The following is a 26,427-nucleotide window of genomic DNA, read 5'->3' on the forward strand; positions in this document are numbered from 1 at the left end:
GGCCCCTAAAGGGGTTAAGGCCATTGTTACCAGGAATCCTGTTCCATCAGAAAGAGACTCTAGGAACTTAGGTGGGGCAAGAAAGTTTATACCTCTGCCACCCTATCCATTAGGGCTACCAATTGTCTTTTTCATATGCTGAAATAACAACAGCACACCTTGGAGGCTATTAAGACTAAGATTGTAAATGTACCTCTTTTGGCAGAGAGTAAAGATATGCAGGATTTGCTGAATTCAGCCACTCTGGTCAATAAGCATTCTTTGCATTGTGGTTTTGACATCATTGAGGCCTCCATTAGGGCTACGGCTACAGGATCTGTTATTAGAAGGCACGCTTGGCTCAGAGAACAGCCTCTTCCAGAACCTGTCCCGGCTAAGCTTTTGGATGTACGTGTGCATAAAGACAATCTTTTTGGCAGCAAAGCTGAGGAGGTGCTTAAGAAGATGGAGGATAAGACCAAGTCCATGCAAACATTTTCGGCAAGTTCATCTCCCTCGCTTTAGCAGAAATTACCCTTCCAAGAGTTGGACCTTTCCTGATACCAGCAGACAGACCCATTCCAGGACTAGGGGGTACAAATCTTCTAGGGGGGCAGACAGCTACCTCTCAAAAGTCTAGGCGGTGGCAGGCTTCCACTTTAAAAGCGGGAAGCTCCAAGCCTGCATCTCAGTCTAAGCACTCTCAATGACCTTTTACAACTTCTGCCTGTTCTTGCTTGCTTGCCTGGGGAGTCCTTTAGGGTGAAGGTTGGCCCTTTTTTCAGATGCCTGGGTCTCTATCACAGATGACAAATGGGTGCTCAGAACGGTGTCTCTGGGGCACAAGTTTTCTTTCCGCACCTTTCCAGCTCTCAAGGGATTCCCAGATGCTCTTTCAAACCAAAAGGCAGAAGTAGAAGAGCAAATGACCAAAAGGCAGAAGTAGAAGAGCAAATGTTGTCTTTGTTTCATCTGGGAGCAATAGAATCAGTTCCTGTTCAGCAGGTAGGCCAGGGCTTTTATTCCAGGCTTTTCCTAGTTCCAAAAAAAGAAGGCACCTGGCGTCCTGTCCTAGATCTTTCCATATTGAACTCTCTTCTAGTGATTCCAAAGTTCAGAATGCTCACTCTGCATAAATTGCTACCAATGCTGGAAAAGGATTCCTGGTTGGTGACCTTGGATCTGAGAGGCTTATCTGCACATTTCCCTTATCTGCACATTTCCTATCAGGGAAAGTTGCAGGCAGTATCTTCGTTTTAGAGTGGGCAAGCAACAGTATCAATTCTCTGCGCTGCCCTTTGGCTTATCTACTGCTCCCAGAGTCTTCACGAAGTGCCTGGCCCCAGTCATTGCTTTTTGTAGACAGAAGAAAATTCAGATTTACCCATACTTGGATGACTGTCTGATTCAAGCAAGTTCTCAGGAGCAGCTATTAAAGGATCTGGAATTTGTAAAGCCTCTTTTCTCTTCCCTGGGTTACACTCTCAACGAGGAAAAGTAAAAAATGGTACCATCCAAGGAGATAACATTCCTGGGAGCGAGTCTGAACACAGCCGCCCGGATGGTGCATCTCACCCAGGAGAAGCAGACAACTCTTTCAGTTTACTTCAAGGACTTGGCAAGCCTGTCACAGCTCCCTGCAAGGAAATACCTGCAAGCTCTGGGATTCATGGCATCTTGTATTCTCATGATTCCATATGCAAGACTGCATATGAGGAAATTACAATGGTACCTCAAGAACATTTGGTGTCAACACACACACACACACACAGGACTTGTATATGATGATCCCTCTGCTTCCAGCTCGGCAGACAGAGTTTCTATGGTGGGCAAGAGCCTGTCTACAAAACAAGGGCATGCTATTTCGGACACCTCATGCCACTCAAGTTCTGACTACAGACACATCGGATTATGCATGGGGAGCACACCTGGATGGCAAATGCATAACAGGGAAAGTGGAACGCCCAGCAGATGCACCTGCACATAAAACTAAAAGAGTTGATTGCAGGTCAACAAGCCTTACTAGCCTTCAAGCACCTTCTTTCTCCAGGGACCTTACTTGTCAGAAAAGACAGTACCACAGTCATGTGGTACATCAACAAGCAGGGAGAGACTCACTGTTACCCCCTGTGCAGACAAAGCAGAATCTTTGGTCCATGGCAGCATCCCTGGACCTGCATCTCCTTTCTCAGTTCCTTCCAGGAAGGCTCAGTGTTTTGGCAGACTAGTTGAGCAGGCGAACCCTGGATCCTCACGAATGGCAGCTGAACAGGACGGTTTTCTACAGCATCATTCAGCGTTGGGACGCACCGCAGGTGGATCTTTTCTCCTACCCAGACAACCATCTCCTACCTCTTGCTGAACAGAGCAGCCTTTTACAGCATCATTCAGCGTTGGGGCACACTGCAGGTGGATCTTTTCTCCTACCCAGACAACCATCTCCTACCTCTTGCTGAACAGAGCAGCCTTTTACAGCATCATTCAGCATTGGGGCACACTGCAGGTGGATCTTTTCTCCCCAGACAACCATCTCCTACCTCTTGCTGAACAGAGCAGCCTTTTACAGCATCATTCAACATTGGGGCACACTGCAGGGTGGATCTTTTCTCCCAAGACAACCATCTCCTACCTCTTGCTGAACAGAGCAGCCTTTTACAGCATCATTCAGCGTTGGGGTGCACAGCAGGTGGATCTTTTCTCCTCCCCAGACAATCATCTTCTGCCTCTCTTTTGCACCAGACAGCATCACAGCAGGGCTTGGAGAATAGATGCTGTGTCCTTCCCTTGGACATTGCTATCAGTTTATGCCTTCCCTCCTCTTCCTCTTCTACCCAGAGTGTTGTTGAAGATCAGGGACGAATGACCAAGGACTATTCTCATAGCTCCGGACTGGACCAGACAGCATTGGTATCTGCTTCTTCACAGTCTCTCCCAATTCCCTTCTTGGCATCTTCCTCTGAAGCCAGGTCTTTTGGTTCAGGAAGGAGGAATTATTCTGCATCCTCATCTTCATTCCCTTCACTTGGCAACAAGACTCATTTTATGACTCCTTCCTTATCTTCTTCGCTTTCCCAGCAGGTGGTTGATGTGCTGAGGAAGGCCAGGAGGCCTAGCACTAGGAAGTCCTATGCTGGCAGATGGGAAAGGTTTTCTCGTTGCATGCAGGCTAGAGGGGATTCCTCTTCTCAGCCTACCTTTCCTCTAATCTTGGAATACCTGGCTGAATTGCTTCAGGGTGGTCTTTCCTTTTCTTCTATCAAGCTCCATGCTACAGCAATTTCTGCTCATTGTTCTTTTGAACAACCCATTTTCTCTTATCCCTTGATGAAAATGTTTCTCAGAGGTGCTTGCAACTTAAAACCTCCCAGAAGAGCACCTACTCCAGCATGGGATCTTAATTTTGTTCTAGAGAAGCTCACTCTTCCTCCTTTTGAGCCAGCTGCCTCTGCAGATTTAAAGTTTCTCTCTTGGAAGACTGCTTTCCTCTTGGCTATAACTTCAGCAAGGAGGGTTTCGGAGCTGCAGGCTTTGATGGCTGTGGAGCCTTTTATTATGTTCCATCTAGACAGGGTCTCTTTGAGAACCAACCCCTCCTTTATGGCTAAGATGGTTTCTAGCTTGACTCTTAATCAGTCCATACACCTTCCTACTTTCCTAATCTTCAAAATAGAAGTGAAAGGATCCTACATTCTCTTGATGTGCACAGACAGCTCAGGTTTTACCTGGACAGGACTAAAGACCTTCGGAAATCAGCTCAGTTGTTGGTCAGTTTTGCCCCTGGAGCTCAGGGCAAGGCTATTTCTAAGCAAACCATTTCCAAGTGGAATGCAAATTGCATCAACTTTTGTTATTTTTTTCATGGCAAGGTTCCTCCTCCAGGGGTTAGGACCCACTCTACTAGAGCACTTCTGCAGCCTTTTTAAGGGGTGTCCCTACTAAAGATATTTTGGAGGCTGCCACTTGGTCTTCTGTTTACACTTTCACAAAACGTTATAATTTGCCTCTGTTTTCCAGAGCCAGGGCAGGGTTTGCCACTGCTGTGTTGCAGGGCATTATCTCCAACCCTTGATTCTGTTGGTTCCTCCTCCCTTCTCTCTGGGCTTTGGTAATTGATCCATTTGTTAGGACTGCAGCAGTGAAACACGATGAACATAGTACATTTGTGTACACTTACCATAAACTTAGATGTTCGAGTGTATTCACTGTTGCAGTCCTGGTTTCCCTCCCTCTTTCCCCCTTTTGGTCCTCTCCTATTCTTTTTTTCCTGCGGTACAGGCTGAATTGGATTTTATTTGCCAAATTGGCATTTTGCTTATCCTTTTTTCTGGGGGGTTCTGACTGTTATGGCAAGAAAGACTGAGGAAGTGACGTCAACTGCCTCCTTTTGTATCGGAAGCACTGATGTCCTTTACAACCAACTGCAACCGACGTAATTTTTACTTACCTTTGGTATTCTGGCTGACTGAGGGCTACCGGGAGCCGGATAACCCATTTGTTAGGACTGCAGCAGTGAATACACTCTAACATCTACATTTATGGTAAGTGTACACAACTGTACTTTGCAGTCCTGGTTTCCCTCCCTCCAGCCCCCTTCTCTCTCTCTCTCCTCTCTATATCTACTACTCACCCCTCTCAGGGGTATTGGTATTGGTATTTACTTTTTGCTGGTGGTGTTTTCCCCAGCATAACTTAGCTCCCTATTTGGGGGGCTGTTGACATTTGGGGCAAGAAAAAATGATGAAATGGCGTTGGCTGCCTGTTTTTATACCCCTGACAACCTGATGTCAGTCCTGGAGCGACAGCAACTGACGCAGAATGACTAAGTTTCTGGTATTCGGGGTGACTGAGCCTACCTGCAGGCAGATAACCCAAGTGTGATGGCTGCAAAAGTGAATACACTCGAACATCTACATTTATGGTAAGTGTACACAACTGAACTTGCAGGCCTCCATTGAAAGATCATACTCCACTTTAAGATTTAAATATAAAGCTTCAGGCTTTAACTAAATCTCCCTTTGAACCTTCAGCCAAAGCTGACCTCAATTTTTTATCTTGGAAAACTATTGACTATTGCATTAGCCAAAAGATTGTCTGAAATCCAGGCTCTGTATTCAAGGCCTCCATATCTAATTTTTCACAAGACCAGGGTTTCATTGTGGACTAACTTGTCATTTTTGCCTAAGATAGCTTCTGAGTCAAATATTAACTAAGTCATTAATCTCCCAGTCTTCTTCCTAAATTTCTCAAACAAAGGAGAGTGCATATTATATGGACAAGCATAGGCAGCTTTGTTTCTACCTCCAGTGAACCAAAGACTTTAGGAAATCTGATCAGTTGTTTGTTTCATTTTCTCCTACCAGACTAAGCACTCCATTATCTAAAGTTATATTGGCCAAATGGTTGACTGATTGTATAGTTTATTTTTACTAAAACCTCTAAGGGCCCATTCCACAAGATCTGTGGTGGTTTCTTCAGTTTTTTGGTCTAGAGCATCCTTACATATATTCGTGCAGCAGAAACCTGGGGTAATCCACACATCTTTATTGATCATTACAAGTTGGATCTGGCCTCTAGGAAAAGAGCAGCTTTTGGCTCTGCACAGTGCTTCAGATTATCCTTCCTTAGGGTCCTCCCAGGGTTGTGGTAGCTTGGGACTGTCCTGTCAGTTGTGGAATGAATAAAAATGACAAGATCAGATTAAAAAGTTATGTACTCACCGTAACGTGCCATCTGTGTTGTCCATTTCTATTTTTCTTCAACTCCCCACACACCTAGTCCCTTCTTTTGTATACTTCTGTATACTCCTAGTAGTCTAGGTACCTCTATCCCTTAATTGAGCTCCAGCTTCCTCTTTATCTGTTCTACCATGGTTCTTTTACATCTTGGGGCAGCAAACTCTGCCCGAATTACATTAGATTGACAGGCCATTTTGGGTAAAGGGAGGAGCTCGAGAGTTCTGGGATCTTGCACTGTGGAAGAAGTGGCTGAGTCATATCCAAACTCATCAACTGAGGAAGAATGAAAATGGACTGTTTTGTTGAGTACATAACTTTTTAATACAAAATCAAGTAAGGGCCATTCCACCCTTCATTGGAATGGTTTCTCCACCATACTTGTTAACTTTACAGAAGGAACAAATCCTGACATCCAACTTATGGCAAGGGCTCCAATCCAGGGATTTTTGTGGTTGCCTGAAAAAGATGGGATGTGTGGAGGCCAATATTGGACCTCTCCAGGATAAACAAATTTCTGGTGGTAAAAGTAATGTCTTTTGGCTTTTCCCGGTTAGGGGTCGCCACAGCGGAACTCCGGTCCGCTCATGATTGGCAGTTGATTTTTACGGTGCCAGCCCGACGACCAACCTTCAAAGAAGGCACACCCATTCACGCACATACCTACCTACATGTCTTTAACGTTAATCAAGCGCTGGCAGGACATGCAGACTCCACACACAAGGCGCTGCAGCCGGGAATCAAACGGGAGCTCCTCTTGCTGTGAGGTGACAATGCTAACCGCTGCACCACAGCAGCCGAAAAAGTAAAAAAAATATATATGTATATATTCTGATACTTGACCTGCATCCCTTTCTGTCACATCTGCTTCTTGGCATCATCTTAGTTATATTGGGCAAAACTATGCATATTTGGATATTCCCATCTTCAGGGAGCTCAGTAGATTCCTCTGGTTTATGACAAGGACAGAGTACTTCCAGTTTAATGCTTACCCTTCATACTTTCCATTGGTCCCAGCTTATTCACAAAAATTTAGCTGCTATTTTTGATGACCTCACAGTGGAGGTTATCCACGTCTGCCTTTACCTAGGCAAACTGCATGTTTTAAGCAAAGGTCCGGAAGGAATCAACCACATTCCTGAATTAGTATTGGGTACTTCACCACCCTAGGCATTCTACTGAGCCTTCAGAAATCCATCCTCATTCCTGCAGACACCAGATCCTTTTTAGGAGCCTTCTTGGAAATAAAGAATTGCAAGATCTCTCTCCAGCAGGTAAAGATTGTGTTCAAATCTTTGTTTTCCTTTGCTGTTGTGCAGCCTTCTATTTCCTTGGCTGCTAAATAGTCTTTGACTGCAAGGGCCAATCTGAAGGCACTATTGTACAATATACTCTTTGATTCCCGGATTCCTTTGTTGAGGTTATATATGCTGAAGTTGTACCTCAGAAATCTCTGCCTGTTTCAGGGTGCAATAGAGGACTACATTTTTGTTTTTTTCTGTTACTTTTCCATGGAGGCATGCTGATGATAGAGCAATAAAAGACAAGTACGGGTTTATTCAAGGCTAAAAGTTAATGATTTCTGAAAGTATGCAAGTAGTTTTGACGTCTGGAGGAGGGGATAAAGATAAAAAAAGAACAGACACCAATTAGTGCAAGTAGAAGCACAGGCAATAATATGCGTCTTAGCATAGATGACCTCAATTTCAGGTCAATTAGGGCCTGTGTTAGCAGCTTTCTATTTGGCATACGTTCCTATTAAGAGAGTGAAACTTCATTATTTGAAGATGTGCATTACATAGTTGAATGCAAATTTAGTAGTAGAACCCTTGAGAGAATTTGCATATTCCCCAAGTTGCAGTAACTTGGATAGACTTAATGCAAGTTATATTTCACAGGTGTGTGTCCATTTAATTGAGAACTTTGACATGTATTGAATAACTATTTCAAATCATGTACCAATATTTACCAAGATAAAAATGCAGGGTAATGAAGTAAGGATGAGATACTGGTATTTTCACACCTACGTATTAAAAAGAGAAATTTAAGGAATGTGTAGTGGAAATTATCTGGGACTTATTGGGGTAGATAGAAAGTATAACTAATGAGTGGGATAAAATGAAAGTGGAGTTTAAAAATAGGGTGGAGAGATCGTAAGAAGTAAGATATTATTTAGAGGGGCTGACGAAGTTTAAAGTATTGCAAAATAAGGGGGATCTCATAGAATAAGAAGAGACACAATTGCAGATTTAAATGTAAGTTTGCCTATGTCACAAGCGATAATTCAGTAAAGGTGTTTAAAAAGAAAGAAATCTCTGATGCTATTTGTGGAACTCTGGGGCCTAGACCCTGAATCATGATGCTTTTGATCTGTTTTGTGGTGTGCATACAGACTACGTGTCCAGGATGCTTAGACCAGTAGGACCAGACATATCCGTATAGGAGAGGTGTTGGCCATCATTTATGCACTTCACGTCTTCAGACTGGTGGTATCACCAGGAGCGCTGAGCCTTGTTTTAGACATGGGAAAGTGGTGTCATTTTTAATAAACAATGTGGGCATGCTTCTACTGTCCTCTGTGCAGGCCAGCCATGGTGACCTGAGATTTGGCATTAAAACAGAACATCCATATGCCTACCTATTTATTTATTGACGTTTGTTTACTGGGAAAGTCCACTGGGCTGAATAGAGCCCATTTTCATTGTAGGTCCGGGGAGAAATGCTCCAGTGCACAATACAACAGAGTAATTACAAAACAAAATATCAACAAAGTGGTTACAATATTTATAGGAGTCCCTTCAATAAACAAAGTGGCAATGAGGTGATTTAAAAGACAAAAGTGAGCAAATTCAAACAGTGCCAAAAGTATACAAGTAGAAACAATATTAAAAGTAGCTGGAAAATCCAGTTAGATCAAGCAAGGTACAACAATTTAGTATTTGAAATTGGGTAGAGAGGGAAAATAGGAAAACAGTGACAATAGACGTAGACTGAAGCTACGTGAGGCTGAGGTTAGTAGTTGGTAAGGTTAAATGAAGTATAAGGAGTTAGTATAATGGCTGAGTAAGTTATCAAAGGCAATGTGAGTGGGGGGGAGTATGAATATAGGGGGTTAGCATAGTTAGAAAAGGCAGTATAGCGTTTGGGTCTAGGGAAAGCAGAGTTAGGTGATAGGATTAGACAGAAGCAGCTCCATATCCAGAGAGAAGGTGCTTGTGTGCAGCAGTTTTGAATTTAACGGGGTGCTGCTCTGAGTGGATGGAGGAGGGGAGATAAAGACCGCATAAGGGAGCACAACTATCAGATTAGAATAGGGTCTGAGGTAAATGCCTTAGCTAGACATTGCAGAGCAGCAGGTCCAGGCCACATTTTTAATTTTAGTATTTTACAACATTTATCTATTAGTTATAGAGGGGGTGACATTATTAATCAAACCCTAGAATGTGAGCTCAGATGGATAATAAGAATGAGGGCAGATGAACCGCCAGGTTTAAATGACAGGGTTCAAATTAAACCTGTCTTACAAAATAGGAGGATTTTTAGACCTAAGTGAGCTAAAGGAATGTTAAAGTTTTTGTTACTATGAACACCATAATATGTGTATTAGGTTGGTTACTTCTGAACATACATACATATATATTATATATTTTATACCTTTTATCTGTTTTTATCTTATGGAATGTATGTCATCAAATTTTATATGGCTCTAAAGTACTTTGTATTTGAGTAATTAGTTATAATTTTTTGAATTGCCTTAATTAGTGTTTTTGACCAATCATTGTAATGGGAGGTCTATTTAAATTGTATTCATAGGGTATTAGTTGTATAGTCTGAAGAAGCCTGTTTGGCGAAAGCGCACACTTTTGTTCCACCATCAAATAAAGCTGTGTTTTTACTTATACTTGGACCGTTGCCTGTATTCCCTTATTAGAGGAGCAGCACCAGTGATTTGTGGATTTTACATGAACTTTACCAGTTTGGAGTCTGCTATGAGTAGCCATTAGGGGACAACGTTCTATGGTGATTGTTTTTATACATTTTGGTTCATATTTCAGCAATAATCTTTCTACAACATACAGTGGATATAAAAAGTGTACACACCCCTGTTAAAATGCCAGGTTTTTGTGATATGAAAAAATAAGACCACAATAAATCATTTAAAAACGTTTCCCACCTTTAATGTGACCTATAGCCTGTACAATTCAATTGAAAAACAAATCTGTTAGGAGGAAAAATATAAAAAATAAAAAAACATAAAATACACTGGTTGCATAAGTGTGCACATCCTTAAACTAATACTTTCTTGTGTGCGCACACTCTTAAACTAATACTTTGTTGAAGCACCTTTTGATATAATTATTCAGTCTTCTTGAGTAGGAGTCTATCAGCATAGTACATCTTGGCAATATTTGCCCACTCTTCCTTGCAAAAGTGCTCCAAATCTATCAGATTGTGAGGGCATGAGTGTACACAGCCTTCTTCAGGTCACCTCACAGATTTTCTATTAGATTTAGGTCTGGGCCATTCCAATACTTCAATTCTCTTTTGGTGAAACCATTCTTTTGTTGATTTGGGTGTATGTTTAGGGTCATTATCATGCTGAAAGGTGAAATTCCTCTTCATCTTTCTAGCAGATGCCTGAAGGTTTGGGGCCAGAAGCGACTGGTATTTGGAAATGTTCATAATTCCCTCCACCTTGACTAAAACTGAAGAAAAGCAACCTCAAAGCATGATACTGCCACCACTATGCTTCACTGTGTGGTTGGTGTTCTTTTGGTAATGCAGTTGTTTAATACAGTTGTTTTTGCGCCAAACGTACCTTTTGGAATTCCCACCAGCTTTTGGGTGACTTGATGTATTGGTTTGCAAATTTTAGCTGGACCTGGATGTTTTTCTGTGTAAGAAAAGGATTCTGTCTTGCAACCCTAACCCATAGTCCAGACATATGGAGAATACGGGAGATTGTTGTCCCATGTAGTACACAACCAGTACTTGCCAGAAATTCCTGCAGCTCCTTCAGTGTTGCTGTAAGTTTCTTGGCAGCCTCCCTGACCTGTTTTCGTCTTCTCTTCATCAGTTTTGGAGAGGCGTCCAGTTCTTTGCAACGTCACTGTTGTCCCATATTTTCTCCATTTTTTGATGACTGTCTTTACTGTGTTCCATGGTATAGCCAATGCTGTGGAAATTTTTTTTGTACCCTTCTCCTGACTGATACCTTTCAACAATGAGATCCCTTTGATGCTTTGTAAGCTGTCTGCAAACCATGGCTTTTGCTGTAGCAGGCAACTGAGTAAATGTCAGGAAAATCCTACCAGGAGAGCTGAACTTTATTTGGGGTTAATCAGAGTCTCTTTAATTGATGGCAGGTGTGTACCCAAGAAGACTGAATGCTGTAGTTAAATCAAAAGGTACTTTAACAAAGTGTTTGTTAGTTTAAGGGTATACACACATAAAGTATGGGTGTGCACACTTGCAACCAGCATATTGTATGTTTTTTATTTTTTTATATTTTCCCTAACAGATTTGTTTGTTTTTCAATTGAATTGTACAGGTTATAGGTCACATTAAAGGTGGGAAAAGTTTTAAAAATTTATTGTGGTCTCATTTTTTTATATCACAAAAACCTGGCATTTTAACAGCGGTGTGTACACTTTTTATATCCACTGTATACAGTTGTAAGTATCCTCATACAACCCTACTGTGTATTATAACTTGTGCTTCGAGAGCAGACTTCTGTGTAACATTGACATATATATAATGTGTGTGTGTGTGTGTGTACATACATATATATATACATATATATATATATATATATATATATTTTTTTTTTTGTGAGGAAATATTTTATTTTACTAACATTTTTGTAGGAGGACCGTATGTAATTAATATAGCTGTATTTGGGAAATATTTTATTTTACTAACATTTTTGTAGGAGGACCGTATGTAATTATATAACTGTATTTTCCTCCTTGCATATGTTTTGTATTAGACACCCTGTGGGATAGTCTAGGTGCCATTTGCTGCCAATGTCTTCCTCTATTTAGTGGGGACTTTTGGAGCCTCTTCTATGAGCTAAGATGGGGTTTAACTACACGTGGTAGTGGATGTTCATCGTGTTACCCTGCTGCACTCATCACACTTGGGTTATCCTGCCGTCAGGCGGTCCCGCAGTCGGCCTGAGTTCCAAAGTCTTGGTCCGGCGTCGGTTGCTGTCGCTTCCTCCCTGACGTCAGTGCGCCAGGGGTATATAAGAGGCATCCAATGTCATTTTCTTCAGTCTTTCTTGCCGCGCGGTGCCCGAAGCGGAAGCAGTTCGCAAGTGCTGGTCGGCCGACACCTGAGATTTTAGAATCGAATTTCAGTCCGAAGTCTTCTATAAAGCTAAGTACCCCGTTGGGGAACCTTTTCTTGCCTCAGCCCGATGTCGAAAAAAGTTAACAATTGCATTTCTTGTGGGAAGCAAATACCTCATAAGGACTTCCACTCTTATTGTATTCCTTGCCTAGGCCCAGACCACGAAGTCATAGGTTGTCGGTTTTGTGCTAGGTTTAATAAACAAACTATCAAACGCCATTTTGACTTTGCACAACATTACTTTGGTAGGAAATTTAATTATATCATGCTGTCGGAGCAGCCGACGACTGGCATGCTTAAAAAAACGCAAGGATAAGGACAGGCAGCCTAGAACCAAGCCAGACTCCGAGGCCTTTGCTGGGCCTGTAGCCGGTTCTCCGGTTTCAGTGAGGCGCCTACGCAGCCACTGACTACCGCAGAAATGGGACCCCAGACAACTTCGGATTCTCAAGGGGAGTGTACTAGGCTGTTGCAACCATCTTCATTAGGCCCTTCCGACACTGGAGCAGAGGGTGATCCCGGTGCAGTAGAAATGCCTTCGATTTCAGAAGGTGTCTTCAGACCGACTACACTCACCATTAAATCTTATGCTAAGCAAAAAACTCCATTAAAACCAAAAAAGACTGTACATCAGTCTCCTGTTCAAGGCCCCATGCCTAAGAAACAGATGCTTAAGATGGCTGAAGATTTGATTTCCCTAATCAGGGGTTCCCATCCCCCTCCTGATAAAAGGCCTAGACAAGGGGAGGACTATGCTTCCTCTGACCAGGTTTCTATTTCCTCATTCTTCTGAGGAACAGGATTACGCTATTCCCCCTTATGAAGATTCAGATGCTGAAGACTCTATTCCCTTAGCATCTCCCCCTGAAGACTACTCCTTCGGTGAAACTTTACATACCATGAGGGAACATTTCCACTGGGAAGGCCAGGACTACTCTGATTCTAAGAAAAGGCTCCGAGAGTTTCTTTTACTACCCCAGCACAGACCACTTGCTATCCCTCCAGTTTTAGATATTGTGGATGATGTTTACTTAGAGTCTAGCCTAAATCCAGACTCCCTTCCTCCTGCTCCAGCCAAACCAGACAGATACTAAGGAGTACCTGACACACACAAATTCCTTTATAAAAGCCCTCTGGCTGACCCAGAAACAATCTCCCAGTGTCCCAAAGGGGCTAAAGCTTCTATGGCAAAAAATCCTGTGCACTCTGAAAGGGATTCCAGAGCTCTAGATAGATGGGGAAAGAAGATGCACACCTCAGCTACTCTGGCTATGAGAGCATTAAATTGTCAGTTCCACATGCTGAAATATCAGCAATACCTAATGTCTCAATTATAACTAAAACTGAGCGCACATTCTGAACAGGCTGAATTCAAAGAAATGCAGGATCTGTTGCACGCAGCTGAACAGGTGGGCAGACATACTTTACAATGTGGATTTGATTCATTGGAAGCTTCCTGTAGAGCAGCTGTTACTGGGTCTGTCATATGCAGACATGTTTGGTTAAAAGAACAAACCCTACCTGATCACGTTAAAGCAAAATTATTGGATGCATCTTTACAGCAGGATGTCTTATTTGGTGTCAAAGCAGAAGAGGTTTTAAAGAAAATGGAGGATAAGGCAAAGTCTATGCAGACGGTCAAGGATTTCCTACAGGTACAACCCCCTCGTTTCAGCAGAAATTGGCCAACAAAAAACTGGTCCTTTTGAGCTTCTGACAGACCACAGAGGGGCAAATACAGACACCCAAGGGGCAGAGGTCAGTCACAAGGCCCTTACAAACCTCGCCAATGGGGGGCCACAACCCAGAAAGGAGGTGAAGACAGGCCCCAAACTAGCAAAATACAAACACAATGACTCAACCCTCCAACTACCAAGCAAAAATCTCTTGGCAGCTCCCTTGGGAGGAAAATTGACACTTTTTGCAGACAACTGGCACAACATCACAAAAGACAAATGGGTCCTAAACATTGTATCTCTAGGATACAGGTTCCACTTTCATACCTTGCCAAGGATAAAAGAAATGCCAACCCTGCCACCAAATCAATGGGCAGAGGCACAAAAACAAATTGCAGCCCTCATGGACATGAGAGCCATTCAACAGGTACCTACACAGGAGCAAGGACAAGGCTTTTACTAAAGACTCTTTCTAGTCCCCAGAAAGGGCAAAGCATGGAGACCCATTCTGGATATTTCAGTTCTGAACACCTATCTACAAGTACCAAAATTCAAGATGCTAACACTTCAGCAGCTTCTTCCCATGCTGGGCAAGAAGGCTTGGCTAGTAACGTTGGATCTCAAGGAGGCATACCTGCATGTCCCTATCAGACAAAATTGCAGAAGATACCTCCACTTCATTGCAGGTTCAACCCAGTACCAATTCTCTACACTGCCCTTTGGCTTATCTACTGCACCCAGGGTCTTTATAAAATGCCTGGCACCAGTAATTGCATACTGCAGACAAAGAGGAATTCAAATGTACCCATACCTGGACGACTGCCTTATTCAAGCAGAAAGCAAGGACATTCTTTTAAAACATCTGGCATTTGTCAAACACCTTCTAAGTTGCCTAGGGTACACAGTAAACGAAAAGAAATCAAAACTAGTGCCCTCACAAAACATAATATTCCTGGGTGCCAGCTTGAATACAACGGCCCAGATGGCTTATCTCACACCAGACGAGCAACAACAGCTGACTCAATACTTCAAAATAATGGCAACAAAGATCCAACTCCCTGCAAGAAAAATTCTGCAGGCCTTGGGATTCATGGCATCTTGCATACTACTAATACCATTTGCAAAACTGTATATGAGGAAATTACAATGGTACCTGAAAAGTGTATGGACTCAGCACAGCCACAGTTTGGAAACAATGATTCCACTCATTCCCTGCCTTCAACAGGAGTTTCTATGGTGGGCACAGGCATGTCACCTCAACAAGGGTCAACCTTTCACATTACCCACAGCCAGGCAAACTATGACAACCGATGCTTCGGACTACGCCTGGGGAGCACACATGGCAGGACAGTGCATTCAGGGAAAATGGACTACAGATCAAAGGCATCTGCAAATCAATCAAAAGGAAATGCTAGCAGTACAGAATGCCCTCACCACTTTCAAGGACCTCTTACACCCAGGACAACTACTGATAAAGATGGACAGTACCACAGTAATGTGATACATCAACAAGCAAGGGGGCAAGCAGTGACCTTGTGGAACACAGCACTGTCTTATCAAGTTCAACTACAAGCACAATTCCTGCCAGGAAAGAAAAACACATTGGCAGATGACCTAAGCAGAAACATCATGGATCCCCACAAGTGGAAACTGGATCCACAAGTATTTGCAGTGATAACTCAAAAATGGGGACGCCCAGACATAGATCTGTTTGCCAACCCCCAAAACTACCAACTTCAAAAATTTTGTACAAGGACATTCCACCCACAAGCTTGGAAAGTGGACGCCCTCTCATTCAGTTGGAAAACATTAACAGTGTATGCCTTTCCTCCACTGCCCCTTCTAGCAAAGGTGCTGCTGAAAGTCAGATTTGAGAGACCACAAATGATACTCATTGCACCAGACTGGCCATGCCAGCACTGGTATCCAATTCTAAAGAACATGGCCTACGGCCCACCATGGATTTTACCACAAATTTCTCACCTGCTCACCCAGCGAGACAATCAAATTCTACACAGCCAGCTGAAGACTTTAAACCTGGCTGCATGGCAAATTACCTAAGCAATCAACTAACACCACTATCCAAAGCTGTTATGGATGTCATTCTGGAGGCCAGGAGGCCCAGCACCAGGAAAACCTATTCAGACAAATGGAAAAGATTTTGTGCCTGGAACCAGGCTAAAGGCCAAAATCCCCTTGACCCAAACATTCCTCAGATTCTACAATATCTGACTGAGATGTTGCACAAAGGACTTTCTTTTTCATCTATTAAGATCCACGCCTCAGCAATTTCAGCCCATTACAACACAGATCCTCCTTTATTTTCACATCCACTCCTAACGCAGGACCTCAGAGGGGCTAAGAACATAAGACCACCCAGGAGACCACCAACACCTACTTGGGATCTCAACTTTGTTCTGGAAAAACTTACACTGCCGCCCTTTGAGCCAGCTTTCTCAGCTGATTTAAAGATTCTTTCATGGAAAACTGCCCTGCTGCTAGCAATAACTTCAGCTAGAAGAGTTTCAGAGCTACAGGCACTAATGTCAGTGGAGTCTTTCCTCATTTTTCATCAAGACAGAGTCTCTCTGCGAACTAACCCTTCCTTTATGCCAAAGTGGTAGCCAGTGTGGCCCTAAACCAAACCATTCATTTGCCCATCTTTTTCCCAAATCCCCAGAACAAAGGAGAAAGACTTCTGCACTCTTTGGACATTCACAGACAATTACGTTACTACTTGGATAAAACCAAGGCTTTCAGAAGTCTGACCAGCTTTTTGTAGCCTATGCTGCAGGAACACAAGTAAAAGCCATCTCAAAACAGACCATTTCGAAATGGATAGGTCATTGCATACGTTTCTGCTACACACATCATGGGAAACCCGGTACCTACTAGCATTAGGCTGCACTCCACCAGGGCCACAGCTACATCAGCAGCCTTTCTCAGGGGGTTACCAACCAAGGATATTCTGGAAGCTGCAACTTGGAGTTCAGTGCACACCTTCACCAAACACTATCACTTGCCTCTATACTCTAAGACTAGGGCTGGCTTTGCCACTGCAGATTTGCAGGGCCTAGTAGCTTCTTCAAACCCTGTTTAACTCCACCACCCATCCTTAGCTTTGGGATTCAACCCAAGTGTGATGACTGCAGCAGGGTAACACGATGAGCATAGTACAGTTTTGTACCTACCATAAATGTAGATGTTCGAGTGTTCACCCTGCTGCAGTCCAGGTTACCCTCCCTCCATCCCCTCTGAACTAGCTGGACTTATACAACCTCTGTGGTGTATTTGCTTGTGACTGAAAGTATTGTTTCATTTTTGCTTGTGTATATATATATATATATATATATATATATATATATATATAATCTATACAAAAAACAATATGTATTGCCTACCTATTGGGGGCACCTGACATCTGGGGCAAGAAAAACTGAAGAAAATGGCGTTGGATGCCTCTTGTATACCCCTGGCGCACTGACGTCAGGGAGGAAGCGACAGCAACCGACGCCGGACCAAGACTTTGGAACTCAGGCCGACTGCGGGACCACCTGACGGCAGGATAACCCAAGTGTGATGACTGCAGCAGGGTGAACACTCGAACATCTACATTTATGGTAGGTACAAAACTGTACTTTTCCTGCTTCAGGAAAAAAAAAAATCAAACAAACGAATGGCGTAGCCCTACTGTCCCTTTACGGAAACGTTTCTGCCTGACATCATTACTGGCATTGTTACTGTGGGAGGTAACAATGTGCTTGATCTGGGAATATCCATCAGCGCTAAACATTTGTCTTTAATAGCAGTACCTGCCTGCAGTCAAGTGCCACACGTTATGGCTATTCTGCTGCACTGATACTTTGTGGTTATGAAGAGCACATCACACTTAGCGTTTTCTTCCTGTAGAAACCTTGTATGTAGGAAGTATTTTATTGTATGCGAAAGGAAATTTTCATGGGCAGTATTCCCTTCAGTGGAATTTTTCAAGCAACCTTTTTTGAAAAGATGGCTTAACCTGTACCTCTAATCCTCTAACAAGTTTTAAGAGGTTATGAATTTTTTTGCCACAGATGTTTTCTCTCCATTCTGTTGCAGTGAAGCTAGTGAACTCCAGGGAATTTGCAGTGCTGTAGCAAAAGATAACTTGACTGGCAGCTGTGACCTTCTCTGAAAGGTTAGCCGATGACATGAAGCAGGAATGTAAATAAATTGCTGAAGATAAGTGTTACCCAGTGTCATTTATTTCTTTATTTTAAGTTAGGATAGTGCGATTTAGGCTACGTACTAGCCTGAAGTCATAGACATTTTTTTACACTGCAACTTTAAAGAAAAGTGAAAATTGAACTGATTTCCTACATTTAAAACTTCTGTGAGAACACGTCTTCCTTTCATGACATTACCAGGGAAAGCGCTTCCACTTTGTGGCTGTTAACAGATGCATGAGTAAGGTATAGATTGAAAACTGTAGCTTAGGTTTTCGCTGTACCCAGCAGTGCACAAAAATAAATGGTGCCCTGCAAAGATGAGTTCTTAGCTGTATAGCTGTATTATTTTCATGAAGCCAGGTAAATGGAACATTCTTTATACTGCAGCTGTGTTGCACTCCTGTGTACAGCCATGTCGTTTGTGTTTGATTAGAGCTACATGTATATAGTAGATTTATTTGTTAACCAATTCCTGTTCTGTATAGAAGTCTTACTGTCTTTCTCTGACAGGTTGGACAGGAGGCATCGGACTTAGCTATACTGCTGAAAGATCTGGAAACCTCTTGCAGTGACATTCGGCAGTTTTGTAAGAAGATCCGACGCCGTATGCCTGGAACAGATGCTCCTGGAATACCTTCTGCACTTCACTTTACACAACAGGTGAGGGCTGATTCAGAGTAATATTTCTAATTGTGGCCGTATGTATGCTTCAGAATTTATAGATGCTTTTGTTTTGAAATTCTGTTAATATGTCTTCTAGTGGTTTCATTGCAGTTTGCATGGTTGGATTTGCGCTAAGACAACCATTTATGTGGTCACAGTTTTCCAGATATTATTGTTTTTGTAGGTTATACTGCCATTGGTAGTTTACCTTGGCATTCACAGTTGGTACCATAGGTTTATCATCCCCTTTTGTACCACAAGTTTGTCATGACTGTCATTATGATGTTTTTGCCATTAGCACAAGCTGACAAAGATTTCCAGTAGTCCTTTCAGTTTGCACATTTATTACACTTGTTCCTAAAGACAAATAATCTGTCCTGATATTTCCATTAGTTCCCAAATGTAACCATGAGGAAGGATCAAGGAAAGAAGAAACTGAGTAGCCAGCAAAGGCTGGAGGCAATGGGTAATTTTAATGTAGTCAGAACATGTCACTATATCCAGCATCAGTGGTTGGGAGGAAGATTTATATTGGTTGACAAGGAAGGCTTTCTGCAGAAATTGAAACCAGGAAACAGAAAGGGGCAAATACCGGATGGTGTACTGTTTAAAGCACAGAAGGTGAAGGGGATAGGTATGAAAAGGCTGCCTAGCCGATATTGACCATGGCAGGAAGTAGTTTCTTGTCAAGGCAAGCGTACAAATTAGAACCAAGGTATGGGATTATATGGAGAACAGACTGTCAGAAATTGTAGTAATTGTGAGAGAAGCAATTATGGAAGACCAAGACTGTGACTAAATCTTCAGGAAGTCATAGGAGGAGCACTGCAAAATGGAATGGTGATGGGTGTGTCTCAAAATTGTAAAAGACAGGAGGAGGAAACACTATTGTGGCCAAGGGTGGATGTAAGGAGAGCAATGAAGTCTAAGCAGACAGACTGCAGAGAATGGGAAAGAGTGCAGAAATGGATAAGTGTAATCCAGAAAGAAAGTAGCTGGGGAGTGCCGATGAAGTCTAAGGGAGAAATGGGATTACATGTGGGAACACTTTCTTTAGGTACATGAGGGAAGGGAATACAATCTGAGTGCCTACATGGCTTGAAGATGCCACCGTATTCAGCAATTGAATTTTAACAGCTAAGTGCAACTTAGCAAGGAAACTGCAAGTATTGAAATTCACTGTAACAATTAATAAAAAGAAAAAAAAATTGCTGAAGAGCTTAGCCCCACTGTGGCTTCACTGACATGCTACCACTAAAGTAGAGTAGAGAGAATCCTACAAGGTACCATAGTAAGAAAATAACTGTCACCCTTTACTTTTTTGCAGTTATCAGTATTATTATTCAACAGTTATGTACCACAGTTCTGTTTTACTGCCAGAAAAGAGAAACCCCCCTCATTGTGGATGAAGACAAAATAGGGGTAGATAATCGAGAGGTAGAGGGTCTGTTGTAGTGTGGAACTTAGTAGAATTACAGGCGTGAGCAGACATGGCAGCTATGCAGCTGAGGTTTTAATGTAAGTAAGTGCAGGGCATGCTGTCTTGTAAAATTGTAATCCAAAAGTAAAAAAACAAACTTTGGCTGGATGTTGCACTCAAACCAGCAAGATAGGATGAAGACTTGAGGATGATTTTCACAGCTGTGACAAACCTCAAAAGAACAGAGTAAGAAAGCCGTCATGGAGGCTGTCAAAATATGGACTATTGGACTATTTTTTCATTTTAGATCAGGTCTTGCAGGACAGTAGAGGGGGTGAGTGGGAGGCCCGATTGGAATATAAGGAATTGTGGTGGCAGCTTAAATTAAATGCAACTAAACCCCCTGGTTTGAATGACAGTGTTAGCATCATGAGTGTTTTAAAACTGAGGAGGGCTAAGTTATGATGTTTGTTTCTTGGAAGTGTCGTTTATTTTAACAATATGGAGAATGTTTTGTTTCGAACAGTTTTTTAACTACTGCCTATTTTGTGCCTAATGGGCAGTATTTTTAACCACAATTTTTGAATGGTTCTCAAGGCACATATGAATTTTGTATAAGTTTTTAATATTGCCTTAAGATATTACAAGTTTGTCTTGTAGTTTGGTTATGTTGATGTATTTGTTTTAACTTTGACAGCATTGTAAAACAACTTTTTAAGTCTCTAACATAACCTGGTGGTTTGCTAGTTTCAATGGCTAATTAGCATATTTTATTAATTGGAGTTCTAGTCACATGATTTGGACTAGAAGGTACTTAAGCACTGAATTTTTAATGATAGTTTATCTTGATAAAGCCTGGTATGACTCCAGGCGAAAGCGCTTGATGTAATGTTCTACTTTTTATTTGTTCTTCATTAAAGTCAATTTTGATTCAAGATACGTTGGACTGTTCCGTTCCTTTCAAGCTTTTGGATATTTTACTTTGTTCTTGGTTTGGATCTGCTTTGTTTTGAGTTTCTTGGTTTTACTGATCCATGGCTGAAGGAGCTGAATGATCTAGTTTTGCTGATACACCACTATTGTTAAGAGATGAAACTGATGATGCACCGGTTGCACATGGTGAATTTAAGCAGATTTTGTCTCTCATCTCGATTGACTAAGTCCCTAAACCCTGAATCTAACACTTCTGAAACGTTATTGCCTGGCAATCAGCAAAACAAACTGGGTTTATTTGCCACAGCAACTTCGGATTCCAGTAATGGAGTTTTTTCAGCAGCGGAAGTTCCTGGAGGGATTTTGTTGGGTTGCACCGATCCACAGGAGCAACAGTTACACCAAGTGAATGTTAACAACGCTAGAAGTCATTCCGTGAAAAAAGACTTCAATTTTGTTTCATGGACAGAAAAACAATTTCAATTTAAACAAGGTACTTATTATTAACAACAGCTTGGACAACTGCATGGAACATGATTTCAAAACTTTCAATGACAAGCTATATGCTTTTAAGAGCACGCAATTAGAAATAGACTACTTGAAAGAATGTTTGCGTGTGCAGCGTGTCCCGAAGGGGTTACGCTGCTACAAATTTCCTAACAATGCTGTGGCTGGTTCTTCCCTTTACAATAGTTTGGTTAAAATTTTCGATAAGGCAGGGCTTGAAATGCTCGAATGTATGATAAAAGATTATGAGGAAAAAGCTGTTGTGTTACTTAAGGAGGTAACATCACTTAATGATTGTGTAATTAAAAATAAGATTTTTTTAGGTGTTAAAAGGGAATATGATCGTGTTTTTAATGAAGTAGACCAATTCTGTTTAAAGATAGTGAATCGCAAGATCAGGAAGCTCGAGCGCGACCTCACAGAATACAGGGATGGAAAAGCCTATCCACTGGTGGGTAGGGGTAGGCAGGATACTAGGTATTCCTATAATCACAATAGTGACACTGTTTTTAATGATAATGCCCCTTATCCTGTACTAGACATACCAAGGAGAAGTGCGAGGCTTGCTCAAAAAAACAGTCAAAGTGGACCATCGGATTTTCACTATCCCCCGGGCAGACTGGGGGGGGGGGGGGGAGTGTCTCACACCAACCTCAGGCTTGGAACAGAACACGCAGATAAGGGCTCTAGATGAAGACTGTATCAGGATTTCTGTTCATGAAACCCTTGAGGGGGTACATGACAACTTTGTCTTAACTAGAAAGGACAATTTTGTTATTTACAATTTTACTGATATTACAATCACTGATGAGTTTTTTGAGCTTTTCACTAAAGGGCTTCATTTTGTACCCTCACGCAGACTTGATCTATGTACTATTTTAGTAGAGTTAAAACTTTTTGTTAGACGGCTGAACCTTTCCATCTTTTTCAAAGGTCAGACTCAGATCAATGATGGGCTCACAAGATTCAGCACATTCAATCCACCTCTAAATCCATTGTTAAAATTGTTTGAAGACTTGGTAGAGAGAGATATAAGAAAGTTCTGTTTGAACAGGTCTCACATTTCATCTGGCAACTTTAGACAAGAGCTTAGTCAATTGGTAAAAAGACTTCGCGAAGAGGACATCCGGGTGATGAAGCCAGATAAGGGTGGGGGTGTAGTTTTAATGTATAACATGATATATGAAGAACAGACTGTCAGAAATACGTCATAATATGTTGCAGGATGCTGAGCGTTATAAACTGATATCTAGGAACGAGTTAAATATAGCATACTCGAAGATTTCTTATGTACTCATGGATCATTTTACTGCAGGGTGCGATAAATGAAAAATTATATAATTATTTGTATGTTAAAAATCCTAGGACACCTGCAATTTTTGGAATTCCTAAAACACACAAGGGCTTAGATCCTTTAAATTTTAGGCCTATTGTGTCTGGGGCTGGTGGGATAACAGAGCCCTTAGGTAAGTTCATTGATTTCAACATCAACAAATTTGCATTTGATTTACCCTATGTTTGTAAAGATTCATGGGACTTTCTTTCTGGCATTCAAAAAAATTTATACAAACCAGATTTACTGATGGTAACTATTGATATAGTTGAGCTATTTCCTAGTATTCCTCATGACGTGGGCTTGGAATGGTTTAATGACACTCTAACTTCTGAATCTAGTCTAGGGGCTAACATGATTGGATTATTAGTTGAGTTCATGGAAACTGTCCTGGACAATAATTTTATTTACTTTAAGGGCGATTTCTACAAACAAAAGAAGGGTGTAGCAATGGGCACAGCTTGTGCTTCTAGCTATGCCAATATTGTACTACACTACTGGGAAAGTAAATTCATCTTTTCTACAAATTGGGCTCAACATATTACCCGCTATCAAAGATACCTTGATGACATCTGCCTTTTATGGGATGGTACCTTGGACCAGTTTTTGGAATTTATGGGCCACATTAACTCTACTACCCCCTTTTTAGCATTTACTCGGTGTTAACAGTGATTGTTTGAATTATCTTGATGTTGCTCTTTTTAAGGATGTTACTAATTGTACCTTTCAATCTAAGGTATATAGGAAAAGCTCTTTCTCTAACTCTTATTTACACTTTAATAGTGGTCACCCCTTTCACCAGAAGAAAGGGATAGTGAAAGGGCAATTCATACGTGCCTCCAGGATGTGTAGTACATTGGAGTTTTTTCTTGATGAGGTCAGTTATTTGAAGCAACTTTTCAATGAAAGGGGATACCCAGCATACTTAGTTAATGATTTAGCTGGGGAGGTAATTGCAGGCAGGGAGACTGTGTGTTGCCCTCTTTTAAGTAGTGGGGTGACTCGTGACCCCCTTCTTAAATCATCCAGACAGACTGAACACCAGAATAGCTTTGTGTACACCTTTTCTGGGGATTCATTGAAGGTTGAACAGTTAATCACAAAATATTGGCCTATACTGACATATCACGACGATTTCAAACAATTCGTCAAGGAACGCCCCCACTTTATTAGAAAAAGAGACGTGAACCTTAAGGGCCTTTTTGAGGTTGAATCTGGTTTTGGTTCCACAAGGGGTTGTTCGAAACTTGGCACGTATAAGTGTGGCTCATGTAAACAATGTCCTTATGTGCTTAATGAAAATTCTATATTCATTCCATCTTGGAGGTGTAGAGTTAAGGCTGAGCATTTTTACAACTGTGGTACTAAAGGGGTCGTCTATTTGGGGTTTTGCACACACTGCTCCAGTTTTTACGTGGGTAAAACTGAGAGAACACTCAGAAGAAGGATATATGAGCACCTCTACAATGCTTCTAGGAAGAAGGAAAACAATGCAACTTAAATTTTTCATTTTAGATCAGGTCTTGCAGGACAGTAGAGGGGGTGAGTGGGAGGCCCGATTGGAATATAAGGAATTGTGGTGGCAGCTTAAATTAAATGCAACTTAAACCCCCTGGTTTGAATGACAGTGTTAGCATCATGAGTGTTTTAAAACTGAGGCTACGTTATGATGTTTGTTTCTTGGAAGTGTCGTTTATTTTAACAATATGGAGAATGTTTTGTTTCGAACAATTTAACTACTGCCTATTTTGTGCCTAATGGGCAGTAATTTTTAACCACAATTCTTGAATGGTTCTCAAGGCACATATGATTTATTTATAAGTTTTTAATGTTGCCTTAAGATATTACAAGTTTGGCTTGTAGTTTGGTTATGTTGATGTAGTTGTTTTAACTTTGACAGCACTGTAAAACAACTTTTTAAGTCTCTAACATAACCTGGTGGTTTGCTAGTTTCAATGGCTAATTAGCATATTTTATTAATTGGAGTTCTAGTCACATGATTTGGACTAGAAGGTACTTAAGCACTGAATTTTTAATGATGGTTTATCTTGATAAAGCCTGGTATGACTCCAGGCGAAAGCGCTTGATGTAATGTTCTACTTTTTATTTGTTCTTCATTAAAGTCAATTTTGATTCAAGATACGTTGGACTGTTCCGTTCCTTTCAAGCCTTTGGATATTTTACTTTGTTCTTGGTTTGGATCTGCTTTGTTTTGAGTATCTTTAAATATTGTAACATCACAGGTGGCTATGAGTGGTAATTTATATGCCCATGACTGATGTATTTTTGTCAGAAGGCTGCAGGCCTATGTGACTGAACAACATCACATAGACAAATGTATTATTTCCCTAAAGTACCATAGGTCTGTTTTGTTGCAAACAACATTAATTAGTGGCTTTTTAATTTATTTTCTTTCTGTTGTTTCTGTATTACCCTCTTTGTCCCATATAGCTAAAAATAATGTGTACAATCAAAAGAAGCCCAGTGTCCCCCTCACAGTTTGCGGCAACATCCTGAGCTGTAACTCTGACCGTTGGGTACCTTAGATCCCTTGCTCCCACTGGATGTCTCAGTGAGAGTTAAGGTCAACAAAGCCACCAGATGCCTTCCACTTGTAACTTAATTCTGCTAAGCAGATGAAGTTGTCCGTGTGTTTGGAGCGGCGTACCATACCTCCTTAATCACACAGCATACAGGTTGCTTTGACATTTCTCAGTTAACACTTTAATTTGGTCTTATTTATTTCATGGTAATGGTGAATGTTTTCAGTATTATTTGGACATTATTAATCGGTAAAAGCAGGACTCGTGGTTCAGTACTGGATGGAGAAGCAGATTCTCCTCATTCAGATTGTACTTGTTCACCTTCATTTGAAGAGATGGTTCTTTCTTGGGACTTTAACTTAGTGAATGACAGAATACTCCCCCCCCCACCCCACCTCCACCTCCCTTAAACTAGCTGCTTCAGTAGCACTGACATTTCTATCACAGAAGTTGGATTTACCTGGATTAGAATCACATGAGTTTTCTGTGTGTTATCTGCACTGTTCTGATCACTACAGGGTAGTCTCAATAATTTCCAAAAGAACTTTCCTGTAGTGGGCCCAATTCATTCTGTTTGCCAAGTAGTATAAACTTTTTTTCCATTTCTTGAAGGAATTCCACTTCACCACAGTTGCTTGCAGTTGTATGGTTTTATCACAGTTGGGCAGAAATAGATAACAGAGTGCTAAGGGAAAGACCTATTGTAGTGAGTTTTTGGTTGAATCTAGAACAGAAGCTGCTATTAAAAAGGTGTAATTAGTGGGGCATATAAAATACTACATGATGCATGATAACTGTAAGAATCAGAAGAGATTAGAAAAGATAGGGAAGAGAGACTGGAAAATCAATTTACAAGGCAAAAATGGGTGAACATATATATGGTTCCCTACTATGCAACAGAGTCCATAAGGTTTAGGATCTTTGCTTGCAAATGTTAATATAGGTATTTTATACTCCTAGCAGACTTTAAGGGATATTCTCCTCAGCTAGAGAGCAAATGTTGGAAGTGTATTGTGAAATAGGGAGGTAACTGGGAATATGTTTCTTGTAATCTAAGGATTTGGCAAATTTTACAAATT

General features: G+C 41.4%; 1 protein-coding gene across 7 annotated transcripts in view; it reads left to right on the plus strand.

The window, feature by feature from the left end:
* Nucleotides 1–26,427, plus strand: part of DCTN1 (dynactin subunit 1) — a 1,835,652-nt gene that overhangs the window by 1,201,311 nt on the left and 607,914 nt on the right. For all 7 annotated transcript variants that reach the window (XM_044063298.1, XM_044063299.1, XM_044063300.1 and 4 more), the window contains one exon: nt 18,460–18,609. In XM_044063298.1, coding sequence (XP_043919233.1) covers nt 18,460–18,609 — 150 coding nt within the window. The remainder of the gene's footprint in view (nt 1–18,459; nt 18,610–26,427) is intronic.

This window comes from Protopterus annectens, chromosome 2.part1 (assembly GCF_019279795.1).
Source record: "Protopterus annectens isolate FY-2018-M chromosome 2.part1, PAN1.0, whole genome shotgun sequence".
Lineage (NCBI taxonomy): Eukaryota > Metazoa > Chordata > Ceratodontiformes > Protopteridae > Protopterus > Protopterus annectens.